At 38.3% G+C, this 23405-nt stretch overlaps 2 protein-coding genes across 12 annotated transcripts in view; one reads left to right on the plus strand and one right to left on the minus strand.

Annotated features, from left to right (window-relative positions):
- Nucleotides 1–21481, minus strand: part of RPS6KB1 (ribosomal protein S6 kinase B1) — a 53608-nt gene extending 32127 nt beyond the window's left edge. For 3 of the 11 annotated variants that reach the window (XM_044248538.1, XM_044248541.1, XM_044248539.1), the window contains exons 1-5: nt 21291–21481; nt 13293–13342; nt 12167–12287; nt 10583–10651; nt 1698–1845 (exon numbers count right to left, since the gene is read on the minus strand). In XM_044248538.1, coding sequence (XP_044104473.1) covers nt 1698–1845; nt 10583–10651; nt 12167–12287; nt 13293–13342; nt 21291–21431 — 529 coding nt within the window. In that variant the 5' untranslated portion in view covers nt 21432–21481. Of the gene's footprint in view, nt 1–1697; nt 1846–2076; nt 2506–10582; nt 10652–12166; nt 12288–12738; nt 12744–13292; nt 13343–20657; nt 20775–21290 lie in introns of those variants that run through there. The other 8 variants (XR_006384551.1, XM_044248533.1, XM_044248532.1 and 5 more) reach the window with 8 other exon arrangements.
- A 263-nt stretch (nt 21482–21744) lies between these two features.
- TUBD1 (tubulin delta 1) overlaps nt 21745–23405 on the plus strand; it is a 31461-nt gene continuing 29800 nt past the window's right edge. The window contains exons 1-2 of the mRNA XM_044248543.1: nt 21745–21925; nt 22977–23192. Of these exons, the coding sequence (XP_044104478.1) occupies nt 23021–23192 (172 nt within the window). The 5' untranslated portion in view covers nt 21745–21925; nt 22977–23020. The remainder of the gene's footprint in view (nt 21926–22976; nt 23193–23405) is intronic.

Here is a 23405-nt window from a genome sequence, read left to right on the forward strand (position 1 = left end):
CCCTTACAAATTACAATTCGTGAATGCCCGTATTCCATATTTTCAGATCTCTTAATCTAGATGAATCTAGCAGCAGCTTTATTAAAAGCATGGCATTGTTTTGAATATCAAGATAATAACAACTTCTATTCCATTGAATAATCTTAGAATACATGAGCCCGCAATGATGTAAATCAATGAAGAGATCAATAAATCAGGTTTTAAAATGGGAGAGAAGGAAAATCTCTTTGTTACAGCAGAATGCCAAATAAATGAATGAGGCATGATGGAATAAGAAAAATCACTTGGCAAACATTACAGTTAATTATTTCAAGCAAGAATCAATGAATGCTAAAACTGTATATGAAAGCTTGATGAGAGATAAGAGATTTCAATAATCCCAAAGTATCTCAAGATACTTATTCATTACAAAGGGTAAACTTCTCCAGGGAAAAAAACTGGCCAACACCACCTTATAAATATGATCAAAGTGAACATCAACAGCAATGGGACAAAGATATAACATCATGAGAAGACACAATGTCACTTAGATGGTCCTCCCCAAATGCATAACCTGAATCTAATCTTGAGGAAACATCAGATAAGCCCAAATTGGTGCATTCTACAAAATAACTGGTCTATATTCTTCAAAAATGTTAAGGTCACAAAAGATAAAGACTGAGGAACTGTTTAGGTTAAAGGGAGCTGAGAGATATTACTGTATCAATGTTAATTTCCAATTCTGATAATTTTAGTAGAGTTAAGATACTGTCATTAATTTTAGAAAATATAAACTGGAGCATTTAGGGGTAATGGGAAATCATGTCTGAAACACTCAAGCAATCCAGAAAAAAAAAGTGTGTTTATATATATATATATACACACACACACACATATATATGTATACATATACATATACATAGGGAGAGAAAAGAAGGATGAAACAAAACAACTGTAAAATGAAAACACTTGGGAAATCTAGGTGAAGAATATGTGGGAAGTCTTTGTACTGTTTATGCACCTTTTCTGTATAAATCCAAAATTGTCAAAATAAAGTTACTCAAAAAACGGCAACACAGTCACAAAAAAAGTTGCTAAATTCTGCATCTTTCTGTTCCATGTTACAGGCCATTGTGGAACTTCTTTTTCAGAAAACTCAGATATCTTGGCTGGAAATAGATACCTGTGATTTAGAAATGATAAGCAACAAGGTTTGAGGAGGTAGTAATCCCTGGAAATTGTGGATATCTTCCTATGTAAACTGCACAGTCTAACAAAAAAGCTACATTCAACCAAAAAACTCTGTTTAGAGATGCAATTTTGAAAATACTCAGTATCTTAAATACTCTCAGTAAGTTTTCCATTTGAGTTTAGAAATGCTTTGATAGTTCATTGGAATTATAGTATCTTACCCCCGCACAGTCAATGTGATGGCTCTGTATCATTTAGGTGTTTGTTATTTTAAGTATGATTACAAAGGGATTAGGATTAAGATAAAATTTCACAGATGGGGGAAAAAACCTAACCTTTAAAGCTCTTCATATTTGTCTGCAAAAAGAAACACATGGTCACATCTAAATTTCTTATGTCAATGTATTCGTCATTTTTAAGAACTATTGAATCACATTGGGGAAAAAGCATTTTTTCCATTGGAAAATAATGTTTAACCCAGTTTCTGGAGCAAATGCAAATAATTATACCAAACTGAGTGTACTGACCGCTGAGATACTCAAGGATGAGGTAGAGTTTTCCACCGGTCTGAAAGGCATAAATTAAATCCACAATGAAGGGATGCTTTACTTCCTCCAGAATATTCCGTTCTGCTTTTGTATGAGCTGTATCTTTAGCATTTCTTACTATCATTGCCTAAAGGAAAAGAGATGATCTATAAGAACAAAACAGTAGACATTTTTATTCTATAGTAACTGGAAATTCTATTTTGTGTTCTTCTTGCCAATAGTTTAATATTTAATATAATTAATTTAATTATAGTTCCCACCAGAGACTGAGATAGGAGTAATGGAAGATATTCACTTCTTATATATATCTGCACTGTTTGGATTTTTTGCACTGAACATGTAAATAACCTAAAGATACCTTTTTAAAAAATGTAAACAGATGAAGTTTATTCATATGTTCACTAATTATTCTATGTCTACTATGCTCCAGGCTCTGTAATAAAAAGAAGAATGAACAGAAGTCTCCAGCTATTAGGAGTCCAAAGTCTCAGGGAAGAGAGAGAAGTCAATGCAGGTAAACACAAGGTGCTATGGGAGAACAGAGGAACTACAGCTAATATGCAAGTGTTCTGGGAGGTGGCAATACCTAAACTGTATCATAAAAAATTATTAAAATGAAACACAGAGGATAAAAAAAGCATTTCCAGTGCAAAACAGGCTTGAAAGGACATGTCTAGGTAATCTATAAGTAGTTCAATACGGTTAGAAGTGACTAGACATTAGGCTGGTGTTGTAGGTGGAGACCAGGAAATGGAAGGCCTAGGTACCCAGGCAAAAGCGCTTGAATCAGGCGCCTGGGTGGCTCAGTGGGTTAAGCCGCTGCCTTCGGCTCAGGTCATGATCTCGGGGCCCTGGGGTCGAGTCCCACATCAGGCTCTCTGCTCAGCAGGGGGCCTGCTTCCCTTCCTCTGCCTGCCTCTCTGCCTATTTGTGATCTCTGTCAAATAAATAAACAAAATCTTCAAAAAAAAAAAACAAAAAAGCACCTGAATCTTATCTCAGAGGCAGAGGAAAAATGTTAAGGTTCTGAAAATGAGTAATCTGGCTTCAAGACAGTTTTAGTAGTAGTTCGGAGTTTTAGGGAAGAAATGAGACTAGCTGGGAGGCTAATACAGTAAACTAAATTAAGTAAGACCTGTATCTAAAAAAATGAAGGTGGGGGGCACTTGTGGTTCAGTCAGTTAAACGTCCAATTCTTGATTTTGGCGGCTCTGGTCATGATCTCAGGGTGGTGAGACTGAGCCCCACATTGGGCTCCATGTTGGTCATGGAGCCTACTTAAGTTCTCTCCCTCTACCCCTCCCAACCCCACCTCTCTAAAAAAAAGAAAGAAAGAAAGAAAGAAAGAAAGAAAGAAAGAAAGAAAGAAAGGAGAAAAAGGAAGGTGGGAAAAAAGAAAAGGTATCATCAGCACTTGCTGACTAGGTTGAGAAGAAATGATGATACCACGGTTTCTGCATAATTAATAGGACAATGGTTATCATTCAATAACAGGAAATTAAAGTCAAAAGAGTTTTAGGAAAATGATTCATTATTTTGGATATGTACAGTCTAAATTCTAGGACTAAGTTCTGGTACATCTCCAGTAACATGAAAAACATACACACAAGATCGGTAGTTGCAATATTATTCATAAAATTGCAATATTAAAAACAACTTAAATGGCCATGTATAGAATACTGGATAAAAACCTATAGACTATCTACCTAATGTGTAAAAAAAGCTTTAAAAAGAACGGGGAATTTCTCTGTGAAACCAAAACAAAACCAAAACCAGTACAAAAGAGCATCCATGGCATAACAGTATTATATAGTATACCACCTTTTGTGTCAGAAAGGGGAGATAAGAACATGTACATGTATCTCCTTATATCTTCAGTAAGATAACTAAGATAAACCAAAAGCTAATGACAGTGGAAAGGTAAAAAAAAGTAACAGGACTAGACTTCTGCGAACACCTTCTGAGTAAAGCCTCAACGCTTTTAGCTTACCTAAAGTTTTTCTTTTTCTCTTCCCTAAATCAAATATTATTGTGATTATAAAATGGGGGTTTTTGAATTCTGAACCATGCTAATGTTTTATATATTCCAAAAATAAAATGAAATCAACAAGGATGGGGGAGGGAAATAAAACTGTGAACACAACAGAAATACATAAATGCAACTGAATAGGGGCGCCTGGGTGGCTCAGTGGGTTAAAGCTTCTGCATTTGGCTCAGGTTATAATCTCAGGGTCCTGGAATCGAGCTCCACATCGCACTCTCTGCTCAGCGGAGAGCCTGCTTCCACCTCTCTCTCTGCCTGTCTCTGTGCCTACTTGTGATCTGTTTGTCAAATAAATAAATAAGTAAATCTTTAATTTGAAAAAATTAGTAAATACAATCACATAAGTAAACAAAACAGTTTTCTTAGCTTCAATGTAACAGAGAGGTAAATTAAGGATGAATTAAGTAAAGACCACTGAATTCAGCCATTAGGAGATTGGTGGTGACAAGAGTTTCATTGAAATAGTAGAGTCATTAAGTCAAAATACAGTGAATGAAAAAAATAATAAAACATGACTTCTCAAGAAATTCAGCTAAGGTGGCAAAGAGGGTAGAAGCTATCGAAAGACTTTGTGTGAAAGAAGGATCTGTTTTACTAAATATGGCAAAAGCACGAATATACGTAAACAAAAAAAGAAGTCAGAACAGAGGATGGAAAAACAGAAAGAAGTGACAAAGACCCCTAACAGGCAGAAAGGGATGGGATCCAAAACATAAGCAGAGGGTTTAACCTTGGAAAGGATGAGGAATACATCTCCTACTAAACACTGGAGAGAAGGAAGTAAAGACAAGTAAAAATGCAGATTAAAAAAAAAAAAAAAAGCCAGTGAGATCTTCAAAAAAAAAAAAAAATGCAGATTAATATGGTATGAGGGGTAGGGATTAGAACAGGAAGTGGAAGGAAATCACATGTGACAGCCTCAAATAGGAAGAGGCAGTGTACTAAAGAGTTAAGAGGGACTGATAACAGTAATAGAAAATGAAAGAAGTTGTCTGGGAACATGGAGAAAAAAAGTTGGTGGGGCACCTGGGTGGCTCAGTCTGTTAAGTGTCTGCCTTCAGCTCAGGTCATGATTCCAGGGTCCTGGGATCAAGCCCTACATTGAGCAGGGAGCCTGCCTCTCTGTCTCCCTCTGCCTAACACTCTCCCTGCTTGTGCCCTCTTTATCTCTCTCTGTCAAATAAATAAAAAATCTTTAAAAAAAAGAGAGAGAGAGAAACAGCTGATGAATACTTAGGGTCCAAATGATCTGGGTACTACTAATTTGTCCTAGCAGCAATCTGTAAGCTTATGTGATTTCTGCCAGCAATGCTCAGTAGCTGAGATAAAAGAATAAAAGAGTATGAACAACTGAACTATTAGGAGTAGGACTTTCCTAAAAATAAGGTCAATGGGGCTAGCAACAACTAAAACGGCAGATAATGCTGATTACACCAGATTCAGAATAAAGTGAAATAAGAAGGGGGTTAAGAACTTTAGCAAAAAAACCCCCAAACGGTCAAAGAACTAAAAGGTTGAGAGCCAAAGACCAAGAATTGTGAGAATAAAGAAGTGAGAAAGTTATTGTTCTATTATAGTCCAACACTTCAGAGGTGGAGAATACAGCCATGGGGAATGGTAAAATGGAATGGAGGTGAAAGCTGACAGAGTTGAGATCAGGGAATTAGAAGGCTAGGCTACCTGATAATATAAGGACAGCAAAGATATACAGGATGACAAGGCTTAGGAGTGAGAAAAAAGAATGATAAATACTGAGGGAGGTTTCAACCTCAAAGTAGAAAGGATTTTGACCACAAGATAGAAAAAAAAAAAATTGTAAGAATAAGCTTAACAATTCTTCCCTTGAATTATATGGTAAGCAGAGAGAGAGGGAGAGACCACATTTGCCTCAAATGCTAAATCTTAGTATCTAGCATAATGCCTGGCACATTACCAGTTCTCAACTGATTCAATAAAAGAAGGAATGAAACAAGTATGATCAATCTGTTAACCACAAGCCTTTAGCCAAACAGTCTAAAATTTACAGTGTGGGCTAAACTAATGCCATGGGCAACAGTACTTTGCTTCCAGGGTACATCTTTGTTGCAACTGGTAGGAAAGAGAGTCTTTTCCTCAACATTTCACCCTGAGAAAATACCCAAGTAGTACCATTCTTGTAAAAAAAAAAAAAAAAAAAAAAATCCCAGGGCGCCTGAGTGGCTCAGTGGGTTAAGCCACTGCCTTCGGCTCAGGTCATGATCTCAGGGTCCTGGGATAGAGTCCCGCATCGGGCTCTCTGCTCAGCAGAGGGCCTGCTTCCCTTCCTCTCTCTCTGCCTACTGTGATCTCTCTCTGTCAAATAAATAAATAAAATCTTTAAAAAAAAAAAAAATCCCAGAATAACTGAAAAATTCAGACAAACTGTCCAGATGTAAACACCATTTAAGATAAAGAGACATGGGACGCCTGGGTGGCTCAGTTGGTTAGGCGGCTGCCTTCGGCTCAGGTCATGATCCCAGAGTCCTGGGATCGAGTCCCACATCGGGCTCCTTGCTTGGCAGGGAGCCTGCTTCTCCTTCTGCCTCTGCCTGCCACTCTGTCTGCCTATGCTTGCTCTCGCTTCTCTATGACAAATAAATAAATAAAATCTTTAAAAAAAAAAAAAAAGATAAAGAGACATGTGGTTCTACTCTGATTTCAACTTCAAGGCTGGAAAAAGATATGTTCTTACCACATACTGAGTTCAAGAGGGTTAATAATAATAAAATCAGAATAAAGAAGCTCGAAGGCAGCAATCTGTCATCTTATCTAGTTAGGAATTAAAATTCTGGACTTAACTCTAGCACCTCTTCACTTTCATTATTTATACTATGAGCTTGTTTTCGGGGACAGCAAGGAAAACATGAAACAGCATCTGACCCCTAGCCACGCTTGGGGAAAGAAAAACCCTGAGACTGGGAAGGAGTGGTAACTAAGCACATGGAGAGGCAAGCAAGTTAGGTCTTAGATATAAGTCTATGGATTTCCCAGTACACTGTGCCTATCCACCATCAGTAGAAAAACAACACCCTCTTCTTTTCATTTAAGGTGCCCATGCCAGAAACATATTTGACTTAAGACAGAATTGTGACTAATTATGGTCAGTCAGCCTTGATTATAAAATATATCAAAAGGAATAAATTAACCTAAGAATCTTGACCAGTACTTCTTTCAACATTTCTAGGACAAGCATTATTATATTATCTCCATCATTAATCTCAAATGATTCCAATGGGAAAGCCAGACAGCAGATTAATACTGACTTATTGATAATACTGACTTAGTGAAGTTCAGAATATCTAAACTGCTTTTTTTTTTTTTTAAAGATTTTATTTATTTTTATTTATTTATCAGAGGGGGGGGAGAGAGCGAGCACAGGCAGACAGAATGGCAGGCAGAGGCAGAGGGAGAAGCAGGCTCCCCGCCGAGCAAGGAGCCCGATGTGGGACTCGATCCCAGGACGCTGGGATCATGACCTGAGCCGAAGGCAGCTGCTCAACCAACTGAGCCACCCAGGCGTCCCCTAAACTGCTTTTTTTAAGACAATCACCAGGGGTGATTTCAGCTGGCTCCGTCAGAACAGCATGTGACTCTTAATCTTCGGTCATGAGTTCAAGCCCTACCTTGGGTGTAGAGATTACTTGAATAAACAAACAAATTTAAAAAAAAAAAAAAAGACAATCACCAATAAAGTTGTGGTCATATTTGTTCCTCAGCTTTTAAATTAATAAGTCATGTATATTGCTTAAGTAAAAATTAGGAAGATAAAGCCTGAAGTATTACAAACCCTGTAATTTTTGTTAAAAGTCGTTTTGATTGTCTTTTAAAACAGTTTTCTACTAAGACTTGTTTCAAGACCATGTGATCTTCTCAGAAATTAATCTCAAACAAAAAGAACAAGAAACCAAACACACATAACCCATTTTCAATAAAACTAGGAAATGCATTTAACTCCACACATCAGGAGGTAAAGAAAACAGAGTGGTTTAAAGCAATGGTACATGACTCAGTGGAGTAGAATATGATCAAACCTAAATGCCTGCACAGAGAACTCAAAAGAAGTTGATTCCATCTATAGAACCCTAGTAGGTTCAAAAATTGGAGACAAAAATAAAAAGCAAGAAAGGGAAAAAAAAGTCATTAGGGACTGCAGAAGGCAGAAGGTAGAGGACTAAAAACAGGTAGATGACTAACACTTGGAAAGGTGTACTCTCCAAGAAAAAAAAAAAAAAAAAAAAAAGAGTGAAATATCAGATACAGAGTGAAGTGCTAAAGTAAAAACTTGACTTCAGTGAAGGTCTGCGTATTGGAAGGTTAAGATCTTCATCTCTTCTCTCCCATCCAGCTCCAGGATGCTTTTTCTATGCAAAAGAATAGAGGATCTTTGTCAGCACCAACTGACTACAGAAAATGATATCTGGAGGTTCTCAGTCAATTGCCAGCTAACCACATGCCTTCCTACACAGATGGAACTTGTGATCAGCTTTTCAGAGTTTCACTCTTAAATACGAACAATCAGTAAAGGACACCAGGCATCTAAAGAAGACCTTTGACATGGAAGAAAGAGACTAAATCAAACTTAAAGCAAACAGGAACTTAGAAAAGAGATCTAATGCCTAGAAAAAAAGGACATTTCAAAGAATTATCATTAATACCCTCAGAGGAATAAGATAAGATAATGTACTCATAAAACAGTTGTATAAAAAGAAAAAGTCAGTTAAGTGTCTACCTTCAGCTTGGGTTATGACCTCAGGGTCCTGGGACTAAGCCCCATGTCAGGCTCCCTGCTCGGCTAAGAGTCTGCTTCTCCCTCTCCCTCTGATACTCTGCCCCACTTGTGCTCCATCTCAAATAAATAGAAAATCTTTTTTAAAAAATAAATAAATAAAAGAAAAAAAATGGCAAAGCTCTGGGGAACCACAAATATTATAGCTTAAAAAAATCAGTAAAAGGATTAGAAAACAAATTTCTAGAAAAATCTCAGAAAGTAAACAAAAAGACAAAGAAGCAGACAAATGGAAAAGATAAGAAAAATAGATGATCAGTCCAGGAGGTCCAATATCCAACTAACTATAAATCCAAGAAGAGAAAATAGTAGAGGGGGAAATTATCAGAGATCATATAAGAAAACCTCCCACAGATTGAAGGACTGGAACTCTCAAGATTCAAGGAGTAAAAATAAAGAAAATAATAAGAATCAAAGGAAGATAAATACACCACTGTAGAAAATTTAGAACAGAAACTAAAGAAAATTTTAGATATTTTAAAAGAAAAATAGATCTCTAGGGACACCTGTGTGGCTCAGTGCATTATGTGCCTGCCTTTGGCTCAGGTCATGATCCCAGGGTCCTGAAACTGAGTCCCACATCTGGCTCCTTCCTCAGCGGGGAACCTGCTTTTCCCTCTGCCTGCCCCTCCCCCTGCTTGTGCTCTCTTCCCCAGCCCTGACAAATAAATAAATAAAATCTTTTCTTTTTTAAAGATGTTAAATATACAGGGCGCCTGGGTGGCTCAGTGGGTTAAGCCGCTGCCTTCGGCTCAGGTCATGATCTCAGGGTCCTGGGATCGAGGCCTGCATCGGGCTCTCTGCTCAGCAGGGAGCCTGCTTCCTCCTCTCTCTCTGCCTGCCTCTCTGCCTGCTTGTGATCTCTCTCTGTCAAATAAATAAATAAAATCTTAAAAAAAAAAAAGATGTTAAATATACAAATAAATAAATAAGAAAAATAGATCTCTAAAGAAATGGGAATTGGGAGTGCCTGGGGGGCTCAGACAGTTAAGTGTCTGCCTTTGGCTCAGGAAGCTACTGGTAGATGGTCACCACAAGAGGGAACAAGGGAATTAACAACGATAAAGGAAGATATGGGATCCAGGACACAAAGACTCCAACACTGATGGAGCCAAGGGGATTCCAAGGATTGTGACCCAAGTCCAATAATGGCAGCTATGCCTCCAGAGCTACCAATACAGGCAGGAATGGGGGACAGAAGGTTGTGATGGTATATATACAGGAAAATAAATGGAACTGATAGACAACCTAGTAAGTGGGACCATAGAACATTGACCTAAACAGAGTTGTTGGAAGGCATGAGAAGACAACAGTAGACTCAAAGAAAATGAAGCAAAATCAGAATATGGGGAAAAGGGAGGAAGAAGTAAAAGAGAATAGTGGAAATCAATACATATTTCTAAAACTGCTATATTAAGTGACAGCAGAACATGCCTATTACTTAGAAATGGAGACCAGAACAAAGAGCTAAAAGAGTTACCTCAAAGGAAAATTTTTTTTTTTAAAGATTTTATTTATTTATTTGACAGAGAGAGATTACAAGTAGGCAGAGAGGCAGGCAGAGAGAGAGAGGAGGAAGCAGGCTCCCTGCTGAGCAGAGAGCCCGATGTGGGACTCGATCCCAGGACCCTGAGATCATGACCCGAGCCGAAGGCAGCGGCTCAACCCACTGAGCCACCCAGGCGCCCCCTCAAAGGAAAATTAAAAGAGCTCTCCTCTCCATGTTCACTAAGCAGAAAACACGAATACCAATAATGAAACATACCTCACATTCTAAAGAGGACTTGTAGTATTGTGTTAGAGATAGATTTTCTTGACTGAGAATTTTAGGCCAAAATGTGGATTTTATAGCAGTTAATAATAAAGTTGGGGAGGGATGCCTGGCTGGCTCAGTGGAGCATGCAATTCTTGATCTCAGGGTCATGGAATTCACCCCTATGCTGGGCATGGAGCTACTTAAAAAAAAAAAGAAGAAGAAGAAGAAGAAAAAGGACCAAAAAGGAGGAAAAGAATCACCTTTTTAAGCACCTTCATGGCAAATATCTTCCCAGTATTTGCTCCTGTTACTTTTCGTACTTGAAAAACCTGGATAAAAAATAAAAAAGTGTTTGTTACTAAAAGCTGAACTGGGTTAGTCACACTCCCTTAATTTCTATTTATAGGAAACAGATACAACAGTTTATATTCTTATAAAAACTAGTAACACAAAGACTGTGCAAAAATGATAAGCTGAAAGAGCAGACTATATTAAAGCTTTAGTAATGAAATCTGCGAAACATGGGACTGTTCTATTTGGTCTGCTGACATCTGGTGGCCAAGTCGGTCAGTGATCATCTAATAATGAACAATCTATATAACTATATACACAAAATCCAAGTTTGCTTGGAAAAAGCTATAATCAGGGTTCCCAGAGGCAGAATACCAAAAGTAAAAATTATAAATTATTTGTAAATTTCTTCTAGGAGTGCCACTGTTCTTGCTTCACATAAAACTTTAATAATAGTTGACAGGAATTACTGTTTACCTATTCCTTAAAATGGCTAACTATATAAAACTTTATCATGCAATAGCTAAAACAATGTGAGACTCAAAGTGCATGTGTTCCACATTCAAGATGATTAGAACAAATCAGAATGTGTCCTTAAGCCTAAGAAGAAACTACAAATGTCATGCAATGAAAAAATTAACACTACACAGTAGCATAAATAGTTCTTAAACTTAACTACTAAAATGTTATCCAAATTCTACCTTTTGATAAAGAATAGCTAGGTATAAATTTTCCTGGGCAGCACACATAAAGATAAGGTCACAAGTTAGAAAGACGTGGGCAAAATATGAAGCTAAGCAGTTCTCTTCCTTTTTCTTCTCCCTTCTTAGATTCTTCAGCTTCCCTAACTCTAAACCTCCAAATACTGCAAGTCAAAGGAAACCAATTCAGATTTAGATCTCAGTAACATTTAGCAATATGCCATGCGCATTAAAAGTAAGGAATGGTTTGTTTTTTAAGAGGATACCTATAGAGGATACCCTTTAACCAAAAGAAGGAAGGATTCCTCTAATAACAGACTTTGACTGGCAATGTTGTCTATTTATTTATTCAACAAATATTGACTGAGTGCCTATTATGTGTCAGTCTTTTATGTTTATGTTGGGAGGAAGAGAACTTCTGTACATCCTCCAAACAGTATCAGGTTAAGCGATCATATCCTTTGCTGATAGCTAGCAAAGACTGAAGAGGACTGCTGAATGAGTATATACAGGGCGGGGGGTTATGCGGGGTAGGGAACAAAAAAATCAAACAAGATGGGAACAGGAAGGGAGACAAACCATAAGAGATTCTTTATCTCACAAAACAAACTGAGGGTTGCTGGGGGTGGGGGAGTAGGGGCAGGGTGGCTGGGTTATGGACATTGGGGAGGGTATGTGCTATGGTGAGTGCTGTGAAATGTGTAAGCCTGATGATTCACAGACCTGTACCCCTGGGGCAAGTAATACATTATATGTTAATAAAAATTAAAAAAAAAAAAATTAACCTATCCCCCACCAAAAATTAACCTACCCAAGATAGACAACAGCTCTTATTTCAAAAATACTTCCTACCTTTCCATAGCCCCCTTTACCAAGTACCCGAAGTAGCTCAAAACATTCTGGTCTGATTTTTTCTGGCCCTCTGTTCACACTAGTTTCCGAAATTTCAAATTTCTCACAATGTTCCATGCCACTGAGAAGAAAATTAAAACCAAAAGTAAATTTTCAAAAAGTTAAATTACCTTCAGTTTACTATAATTTAATACAAATAAGTAAAAAGGAAAAGGTACATAACAAATTTACCATCCGGACTCTCAATAAACTAATGATTCAATGACAAGGTAAGTCAAGATTAGGATGACTTGATAATTGCTTATCTGCTTGTTTACAGAATATGCTACTTATTTTTTGAAACACTGAGCACCCCCAAACTAAGATAAATTAGAACAAGTTTATTGAGCAAGTTGACAAAGGAAAAAAGTCTTCTGACTATTCATATTTAGTTCATTCAAAATGTCTATGAGACTAAGTATTATCCAACTTCATTTAGCAACTTCAGAAGATCTGGGAACTTTGTAAAAGTACCTGATTAGTTCAAGTCTTTATGCTACAAAAATTCTTGCTAATAGAATGTATCCCTGAACCTTTCCATATCTACTATTAGCTTGCTTTAAAGACTCCAAAAGTGGCATTTAAGTGGCAATTTGTTCCTTCAATGCTTTTTATATGAGAGATCTTGGTCTACCCCCAACCCATGGTTTTTACTTAAGTTTAGGGTATAGAGCAGATTAATCACCATTTTCACTTAACAGAGTTTGCCTAAGATGGCTTGAGATCTCTGTATGAATGACATATTACAAGTAAAACAAAAAACATTTGACTTTGAAGGCATTTCTAAAAATTTTATTTTTAACAAAGAAAAGTTGACTCTATTAACCTAGTAAAAATTTCTAACCCATTCAGACTCATATTCAGTCTAGTGTTAATCAGAATGAATATCTTTCTCTTAAAATCTATATATGATCTCAAAACCTGGATATATTACTATATTAGAGCTAAACTCAATAAACCAAGTTTACATATATGACTAGATAATTAAGAACAGATTACTGGAATCACATGATGGCTACAAACTAGAACTTATAAAACCTACTTGTAAAGAAAGACAGCACAATGAAATCTTTTCATATAAACTTACAGTTCATATGGTCCAACTCCCCCATGGTCCATGCTTTCATTTAACTGACCCTGAAAAATACGTTAAAGTTGTAAAAATAAATAACCTCATAAACATAAAAGCAAAATATGTAATGCTTCACCCTACTACTAAAAGAGAAATGAATGAAATAAACCAGCTTAAAAACTCTCTATACTTTAATAACAGGCAAATGTCATGATGAACAAAATAAGGTACACAATACCACAGGGATTTCATTTTTAGCTTTCTATGACAATTACACTACTGATGCTACTCAATAATGATCTACAAAAAAAACTGGATGATAGCTCCTTTAAAAATTACATTTATTCAAAAGATAAATTTTGTGTATTGTGAAACTAAAGACACCAGATTTTAAATATGAATTACTAAATCAAATTATTTACATAAAGTGCTATTCTGATATGATTCTGATACACAAGACTAACATAACATGTAACTACAACCTAACTAAGCCTATAGTAACCACAACCAGTCCAAGACACTATACTGTATGATGTGGCTGATCAAAGCAAAATAAATAAGAATCACCCTCAAATTGTCAAGAGTCACGCCCGCCAAACATTTATTCTGACCACAGTATAGATCTAAATAAAAGACATTCCATTTCATGGATCTGACGACTTAATACTGTTTAAAATGGCTATACTAGCAAAACTGGTATATAGGTTCAACACAATCCTATCAAAAGCCCAGGTTTCTTTCTTACAGAAATTGACAATCTCACTATAAAACTCATACAGAAATGCAAGGGACCCAAAATAGCTAGAACAATCTTGAAAAAAGGAGAACAAAGTTGGAGAACTGACATTTCCTTATTTTAAAATGTATTTACAACAAAGCAACACCAACGAAGGCAATGAGATACTGGGATAAGGACAGACATAGAGATGAATGAAATAGAAATGAGTCCAGAAATAAACCCTTACATTATGGTTAACTAATTTTTGACAACGAGCCAAGAAAATTCAATGGGAAAGAGACAGTCTTTCAATAAATGGTCCTGGAACATTTGGATATCCACATGCAAAAAAATTACTTCAGCTCCCTACTTCACACCATATTCCACCACACTAAAAAATTAACTTAAAATTCATCACAAGCCTGGGGTGTCTGGCTAGCACAGCTGGCTGGATGTCAGACTCTTGGTTTCTGCTCTGGTAGTTATCTCAGGGTCATGGGATTGAGCCCTACATCAGGCTCCACACTTAGCATGGAGTCTGCTTGGGATTCTCTCTCCCTCTCCCTCTGTCCCTTCACGTTGCATGTACATACTCTCTCTCAAATAAGTAAGTAAACCTTTAAAAAAAATTGATCACAGGCCTAAATATAAGAGCTAAAACTACAAAACTCCAACAAGAAACCTAGAGTAATTCTTCATGATCTTGGGATAAGCAATAATTTCTTAAGACACATCACCAAGGTGCACCTGAGTGGCTCAGTCAATTAAGCATCTTCCTTTGCTTAGTCCTGATCCCAGGGTCCTGGGATAGAGCTCCATGTCAGGCTTCCTGCTCAGCAGGGAGTCCGCTTGTCTCTCTGTCCCTGCCCCCACTTGTGCGAGAGCGCGCGCGCGCGCTCTTTCTCTCTCTCAAATAAATAAAAAAAAATCTTTAAAAAAGACACATCACCAAAAGCACAAATGATTCAAGAAAAAAAAAAAAACCAATAAACTGGACTTATTCAAAATGTAAAACTTTTGCACTTCCAAAGTTAAGAAAGTGAAAAGAAAACCCACAGAGTAAGAATATATAAAGAATTTCTACAACTCAAAAATTTAAAAATAACCCAATTTTTAAAAAGTATGTTAGAATCTGAACAGGTATTTCTCCAAACAAGATACACAAATGGTCAATAAGCACCTGAAAAGATGTTCAACATCATCAGCCATTACAGAAATGCAAATGCAAATCAAAATCACACTGAGATAACCCTTCATATCCACAGGATGGCTATAATTAAAAAGACAGAAAAGTAAGTTGGGCAAGAAGGAGAGAAATTAGAACACTGGTAAACTACTGTCAGGAATATAAAACGGTACAACTTCTTTAATAGTTTGGCAGTTTCTTGAAAAATTAAACATAGACTTAACATATAACCCTGCAAATCTCCTCATAGGTATCTACCCAATAAAAATAAAAATATATGTTCCATAAAGAGTTGGGTACAAATGTTCTTAGCAGCATTATTCACAACAGTCAAAAACTGAACAATTGCAATGAGTATCAACTGGTGAACTCATAAATAAAATGTGGTTGACACATACAATGGAATACAACTTGGTTCTATGTACATACTATGACATAGCTGATCTTCAAAAACGTCATGTTATGTGAAAGGAGCCAGACACAAAGTCCACATACTGAATGATTCAATTTATATGGAATGTCCAGAAAAAGCAAATTTACAGAGATGGAAAGTAGACCCCTGGTTACCTAGGGATAGAGGTGGCAGTAGTGACTCTAAATGGGCCCAGTTTCTTTTAAGGCGATAAAAATGTTTTAAAACTAAATTGCAGTGGTGGTTGTACAACTCTATAAATACACTAAAAGTCACAGAATTGCCAAAAAAAACCAACCCTGGGCAGTAGAAATTCAGTTATGAATATTATAAAATATAGCTTTAAAGTAAGTATTCTTGAATACAGTCTGGTTATGAGTCTTTCAATTTATACAAAAGGATATCCCTTAATTGGGCTCTCAATAATGGTTTTTTTTAAGTGCTGAATCACTAAATTGTATACCTAAAACTAATATTACACTGTAGGCTAACTGGAATTTAAGTATTTTAAAAAAACGGTAAGTTTTTAAGTTTTTATTGAACATTTTAGAATAATTTATAAAATGTTTAGTTGAACATAACTTCCTTCAAAGGTACCAGTACAGGGGCGCCTGGGTGGCTCAGTGGGTTAAAGCCTCTGCTTTCAGCTCAGGTCATGGTCTCAGGGTCCTGGGATCAAGCCCCACATCAGGCTCTCTGCTTAGCAGGGAGGCTGCTTCCTCCTCTCTCTCTCTCTTCTGCCTGCCTCTCTGCCTACTTGTGATCTCTGTTTGTCAAATAAATAAATAAAACCTTAAAAAAAAAAAAAGGTACCAGTATACATTCAAGCTACACAAAGAAAACTGATAGTATTCTTAAACAAAGGATGCTTAAATGTCCCCCCAAAACTATAAGTTTTAAGCCAAAATTTACTCATGGTGTGAACAAGTCAGGTTGAAGGCATGTAAGTTTCAATGTTAGACTGAGCTAAAGGGATGGGGCAATAGCAAGGGGAAAAAAATTCTTGCAGTTTCAACTTGATACAGTTTCTTTTTGGGGGGGGTGGTAGGAGTAGTTATGGTTAAAGGCTTTTTTGGTCTCCAGGGCTTCACATATAATGTGAAGGGCTTCGCTTTAAAGACAAAAGACTAACTTCTCTTAAATGTGATAAAAGTAGTAATACATAATTGTTTTTACTTTAATGTTAGTTTTACTTAATTTTAAATTAAAGACCACAGGGTAGTTAACATTAAACCATGACTTTGAAGCCACCTAGAAAGATATGGCCTGCGGCTATATTTCATTTCCAAAGCCAGCCAGGCCTGTATTACCACCTCCATCTGTGTTTATAACTTCCTACCGTTACCTTCTGGAGCAGAAACATTTGAGGCACAATGCTTTTCTGTGGCCCACGCGACCTTTAGAAAAGTCTCACACCTGAAGCATCAGGCTAACATTATATAATACATAGACAACTCTTTCATAGGAAACTTTTCAGTTAGATTTTTTTTCCCTCCGCTTTAAGCTTTATGACTTTTTATGACTTAATGCTTTTCTTCATGTGCTACTATGATTGACAACATGAATCCTGCTCACTTAAGGAACTATTCAAGGTATGTTTCAAACCACCCACCAAACTATTTCCCAAGTTTTAAGTTAAAATTGTATATAAATTCAACTTAATATGCCTAAAATTCCAATCAAAGAGAGAATATTTCATAAAAATGTAAATAAGTTGTTACATAATGGGTGAAATATCCTTAATCCAGATATCCATTATATGATTTATCCACTTGCCTGCTTGTTACAGACATTTCATTATAAAATAAGATTCAGAAAATCAATGAATTGGGAGAAAAGGAGTAAACCTTGCTCAAAATCTTGAGCTACTTAAAACTGCTTTATAGGGGCGCCTGGGTGGCTCAGAGGGTTAAAGCCTCTGCCTTCGGCTCAGGTCATGATCCCAGGGTCCTGGGATCGAGCCCCGCATCGGGCTCTCTCCTCAGCGGGAAGCCTGCTCCCTCCTCTCTCTCTCTCTCTCTGCCTGCCTCTCTGCCTACTTGTGATCTCTGTCTGTCAAATAAATAAATAAAATCTTTAAAAAAAAAAAAAAAGAAAAAAAAAAGAAACTGCTTTATAATGCCTATTATAATGCAGGAGAACTACTGATGTTTTTCTATAATTTTTCGTAACAGTGAATATTTGCTTTAGCACTATATTTTTCAAAGCACTAAAAAATTTTAAACTTTTTGCTCAATAAAAATCTGATATCCCAATCTGAAACTCATGCAGTAAGCCTCTGTGACTACTTCAAATTTTGAATTAGTAGAGTAAAAATTAAGGATTAGTACTGTTTTTGTGCCTCTATAGAAAACAGAAGTTTACAACATATTCATAATCTAATGAAAATCTCTAGAGGAAAACTTTCCCTTAGTTTCAACTCACTCTCCCCAAATTATACCACCACCAGTGAAAAACAAACAAAAAAGATCCAAACCCACCCAGCCAGCCCCCTCCCAAAAAACACTCTTACCCATTGCTTTTTAATATAGTCTTCTGAGGTATTCAATCTTTTCTTAGTTAAGAGACATTCAGCTTTATCCATAAATGCTTTCATTTACTGTCCTCATGAAGACACCCTTTACTCACTGAAGAATTAACTATGCTGTATAAACATATATATTGGCTAATATAAATTTAGTTAGTGTAACATATCTAAAAAGGCATATAGCTCTAACTAATTTAAAAAACCCTAGTTTCAAAAATGCAGCACCTCTGGTATAACTGCATTTATCAAGTCTCTAGGCAAAAACGAGGGTAAACTTGAACGTTTGGTTTTTTGACAATGAGTAAGACTGACAAGCTGTATTTCCATGAACAAGCTAACTGCTTAATATGCCAGAATGTTTTAAGAGGACAATATTTTATATACTTTAACTCACATAATCCTCATCTTACAGAGAAGAAAATAGTGTCAGATTAAGCAATTTATTCTTTTTTTTTTTTTTAAGATTTTATTTATTTATTTGACAGACAGAGATCACAAGTAGGCAGAGAGGCAGACAGAGAGAGAGGAGGAAGCAGGCTCCCTGCTGAGCAGAGAGCCCGATGCGGGCCTCGATCCCAGGACCCTGAGATCATGACCTGAGCCGAAGGCAGCGGCTTAACCCACTGAGCCACCCAGGCGCCCCATTAAGCAATTTATTCTAAATCATACAGTTAGGGGCACCTGGGTGGCTCAGTCAGTTAAGCACCTGCCTTTAGCTCAGGTCATGATTCCAGAGTCCTGGGACAGAGCCCCATAGCAGGCTCCCTGCTTGGCGAGCCTGCTTCTCCCTCTCCCTCTGTCTGGTGCTCTGCCTGCTTGTGCTGTCTCTCTCTCTCCCAAATATGTAAAATCTTAAAAAAAAAAAAAAAAAAGTCACACAGTCAGGGACAATGCCTAGAGGGATTTGAATTAACTTTTAACCCACCACAAAGAGGTACAGAATGAACAAGACAAGTAAATGCAATGAAGAAGCTGTGCAATGAAGCCTGCAGGCTGAATGGAATCAGAAGACACTACTAGTTAACTACTAGTTATTTATGTAGTCTTGAGCAATCACCTCTCTGGTTTATGCCTCAGTTTCCTTGCTATACAATGATGAAGTGGGGCTTCTCTGAGACCAATGTTTTAAAAGCTTGTGTACTAAGTGTTGCATATTCACGACTACCCAGATTTTCCAAGATTCTAAACTTCTCTTGTTTTTCAGAATTTTTGTATTTTGTTTTAGAGAAACCTGGATGTCACTGCATTTCCTCAAGTGGCCAACCCAATCCCATTCTCAACTCTTTTCACTTGTCTACCTTGAGGAATCTCTTGGAATAACACATTCAAAAGAAATATTTTCAACTCCAAAAGCATTGCTAAGTAAGATATATTCTACTGAAGGCTCTTCCTCAAAATCCTCTTTACCTTTGCTTTTTCTCCAAAGTTCCCCTCCCCAGGGTAGTGGTCATATTTCTTTCTCTTTCATATTTCTACCAATCTCTCTGGCCTCCTCTTCCACACACTCTCAAAACCTGTTTGCTTGTACCCAACAAAATGAATGTACAGGAGCAGGCCAAAACACATCTCAAGGAGATCCCATTTTGTAACAGAAATCTAAATACAGTGTTTTACTTTCAACTGCTTTAACTTCTCCTGAATTACCAGTTTTCTCCCTTGTCCCGGTCCAAAGCCGCTGCCATATGGAGCCAATATAATTAATGAGAGCATGCAATACATAGTCAAAGTAATTCCATATCTGTTTCAAATTGTATGTCGTGTACCTGGAATTCTGCAGGCAGACATACTAAAAAGTATACAACTCAATACCCACCTTACAAACTGTGATTTTTATTTAGACTCATTTCATTATGAAAAGACAGTATTATTTCAGCCCACTTAGTTTCTTACAATGTTCAAAGCTCTTTTTTTTTTAATAGCATCTCAATCTTTTGGCATCAAGCAGGGCACAAATTACTTTCCAGGAGAGGAAAATCAGGTGAGGAAAAGGGAAGTCTCTTACATGGAGCAAATATCTGACACCAGTCCTTAACTCATGTGCTCACCTAGACAGTGGGATTTAAAATCTAAATTATCATGAGGTTACCACGAGTGATCATTTGCCCAGAATCAGTGACTTAGTATGACAACAGTATTTTTGAACTTCAAGTGCAGTATGTGATTTTGCAATAACTTTATCTTGAAAAAAGAATGATATTCCATAAAGAATAACAAACTATTAAGACAGCAAAGGTAAAACCAAGCTACGCATTAGGAAAAAAACAATTCTAAATTTAGTACCCTAAATTACAGCAAGGAAAGCCCTCACACCACCATTCACAAGTCTCAGTACAAGCAATTTATTTTTGGCAAGCCAAATCACAGCTGTCAACACTGGTTTTTTTCCACCCCCAAATTACACAAAGTATTTTGAAAAAATGTAGACATCTTCAACTAGGGGGAAAGTTACAAATGCCGTGTGCCATTGTAAATGCTTTAAGAAAAAAAAAAGTCACACGGAAGAGGGTGTTTAAAAAAAAAAAAGCAAACAAACAAACCCTGGAAGATGCAGCAGAGCCCCCTTGCTCCCGAAATAAAACTCCTGGTGGCTGTAACAGCAGCGGCAGCGCTACTCCCGACAGAAGTTTTCAGCTGTCACTTCTAACAGCTGAGCGCTTCCTAGGAGAGAAGCGACAGGCCGAGAAGAGAGGTGGTTGTGGGAGGTCTGAAGATTTAATACTTGAAAACTTACACTCGAAGGGAAACCCTTCCGCACTTCACCTGCACTTAAGGGACACCCAGAAAGCGCAGTCCCCCTCCCCCCAACACGCGCTTACACCACTCGCGCCCCGCCACACTCAAGTTCAAAGCTAGAGGAATCGACCACGCGCCCTTTCTCGTTCCCTCCACAAATAAGACTGCTCCAGGCTGCGCTGATCTAGGGCTACAGGCGCGACCTGCGGCTACAGGCGCGACCTGCACCTGCGAACCCCAAAGCGGCCTCACACCTAGGGCCAGGTCTGCCCCACCCGCTCCCCTGCCTCGGACCGCGCGGCGCCTAAGCTCCTCCTGGAGACTACTTGCGCCCCCCCTTCCCCGGGTCTCCGAGCTCGCCGACGCGCCGGGCTTCCAGGGCCCGCGCCGCCGCCCTGGCCCTGTCACCTCGGGCCCCCCGGGACCCCGGGCCTCACCCCCTCCTCCAGCTCATCCTCAGAGCCCGCGTCCTCTGGCTGGTCCAGGTCTATGTCAAATACTCCTGCCATGTCCTCAGCTTCCCTGTCTCGGAAGTCCGGCGCTGGGTAAAAGCCGTCCCGCCTCCGTCGTCGCCTCATGGGCCCGGACCCGCCGCAGCCACCGCCGCTGCTGCCGCCATCACCGGCTGCTTGGGCTCAGTGCGTCTGCGCCTAGGCCCTAGACTGGCTCCTCAAGTTCAGCGGTAGAGCATGCGTACAAGGTTGTGTGAAGCCGAACTGAGGGCAATGAACATGCGTAGAGCTATCGCCTGGAGCCAGGTACTGGCAGAAACATGCGCAGAACCCCGACCGAAGCCGCTTGAGGTAGCTAGATCATGCGCATTGTCGGCTAAAGCTTTTGATGGACAATGAGCATGCGTACCTAGTCTGAAGTTGATAAATTGAAATTGAACATGCGTAATTAACCTTTCTGAATAGGAAAAAAAAACCAACAAAACTCTTAGTTTGTGAACATGCGCATTCGTCCTCAGTAGTTTTTTTTTTTTTTTAATTGAAAGTGAACATGCGCATGATGAGGGGGTTGGCCCTCTGAAGTTTGAACAGGACGGAAACGGCTGGTTCTGGGTCTATCAGTGAGTGGGGTTTATGGGGAGCTCCTGGGGCTAGTGGAGAAAGGGAGAAACTTGGTTTTGCTGTTCTATTTCAGTGGCCTTGTGAAAGTCACATAACCTTTCAGAGTCTCAGTTTTCTTATCTATTAAATGAGAATACTTAGTTTGCAAGGTTATTGGAAAATTTTGAGTACAGTCTGGCTCGAAAAAGCCACTAGCCGCTGTTCTTTCCGGTGCTGCAAAGACCTGGTGTGAGGTCTTTACCAAAAATTCTCTTTTCATTGTTAAAAATAGTGAAGGTTCGGTCTCCTATTTCATCTAGTCCTCCCTTTCCAAGCTTTGTCTTCCTTGCTCTCTACCTGAGCTAAACGCACATATTTCTTGTGTTACTGTAGTTACCAGACCAGAAGATGATTTATTTGGAGAGAGAGAAAGTCATTAGTTAGAAGAGAGAAAATTAATGTTAATTAAATGTACAGTTGTTGAGCTAACATCTGTGTTCTGTGTGTCATTGTAGTTGAAGTTGAACTAGGAATTCCTTCAACTAGCATTCGTTTTGTTTTGTTTTGTTTTGTTTTAAATGCATGCTTGGGGACACAGTGACTACAAATCAGATTTCAGTAACTATTGAGCTGTCTTTGAATGCATTTGGGTGCAGTAAATTCCAAATCCCAAAACCATGTAGAGAAAGAAAACAACTTCCTTGAATGATTAGTTCCTTAGACAACCTAACTATTTCATCTATAACACCATATGTATGGCATTTTTAAGTTACATTTTTATCGGGGCGCCTGGGTGGCTCAGTGGGTTGAGCCGCTGCCTTCGGCTCAGGTCATGATCTCAGGATCCTGGGATCGAGTCCCGCATTGGGCTCTCTGCTCAGCGGGGAGCCTGTTTCCTCCTCTCTCTCTCTGCCTGCCTCTCTGCCTACTTGTGATCTCTCTCTGTCAAATAAATAAATAAAATCTTTAAAAAAAAAAGTTACATTTTTATCAATGTACATATGATATTTTATTTGTTCCTTGTTTATTAGTACTGTAGTGGTTCTCAAAGCCTATATTTTTCTATTACAGGTTGCTCACTTTTTTGAGGGAATAGGCCTAGTTTGCCTCTCAGCATGTCAGTAGTAACAGTGCAACTTGGTCAGTGTGGTAATCAGATTGGTTTTGAAGTATTTGATGCTCTATATACTGACTCACACTGTCCCCAGGGACTCTGCTCTAAAAGAGAGAATGAGGCATATCAAGCATCTTGCAAAGAAAGATTCTTCAGTGAAGAGGAAAATGGAGGTATGTGTGATGCATCTTATTCCTCTCCCTTACTCTGACATCTCTTCAAGGCCACGTCCTCCGCATGGTGTCTGAACCCCAACTCTTCCCATTTTTCTAGGGAATGACTTTGCTCATAGCCCTTTGTTTCTGTGTTAACAACCTTTGCCTCTCTAGTGGCAACTTACCCTCAGCACATGAGCATGCCCAGATCTCACCAACCTACCAAACAAC

The sequence above is a fragment of the Neovison vison genome, chromosome 5, assembly GCF_020171115.1.
Source record: "Neovison vison isolate M4711 chromosome 5, ASM_NN_V1, whole genome shotgun sequence".
NCBI classification, from domain to species: domain Eukaryota; kingdom Metazoa; phylum Chordata; class Mammalia; order Carnivora; family Mustelidae; genus Neogale; species Neogale vison.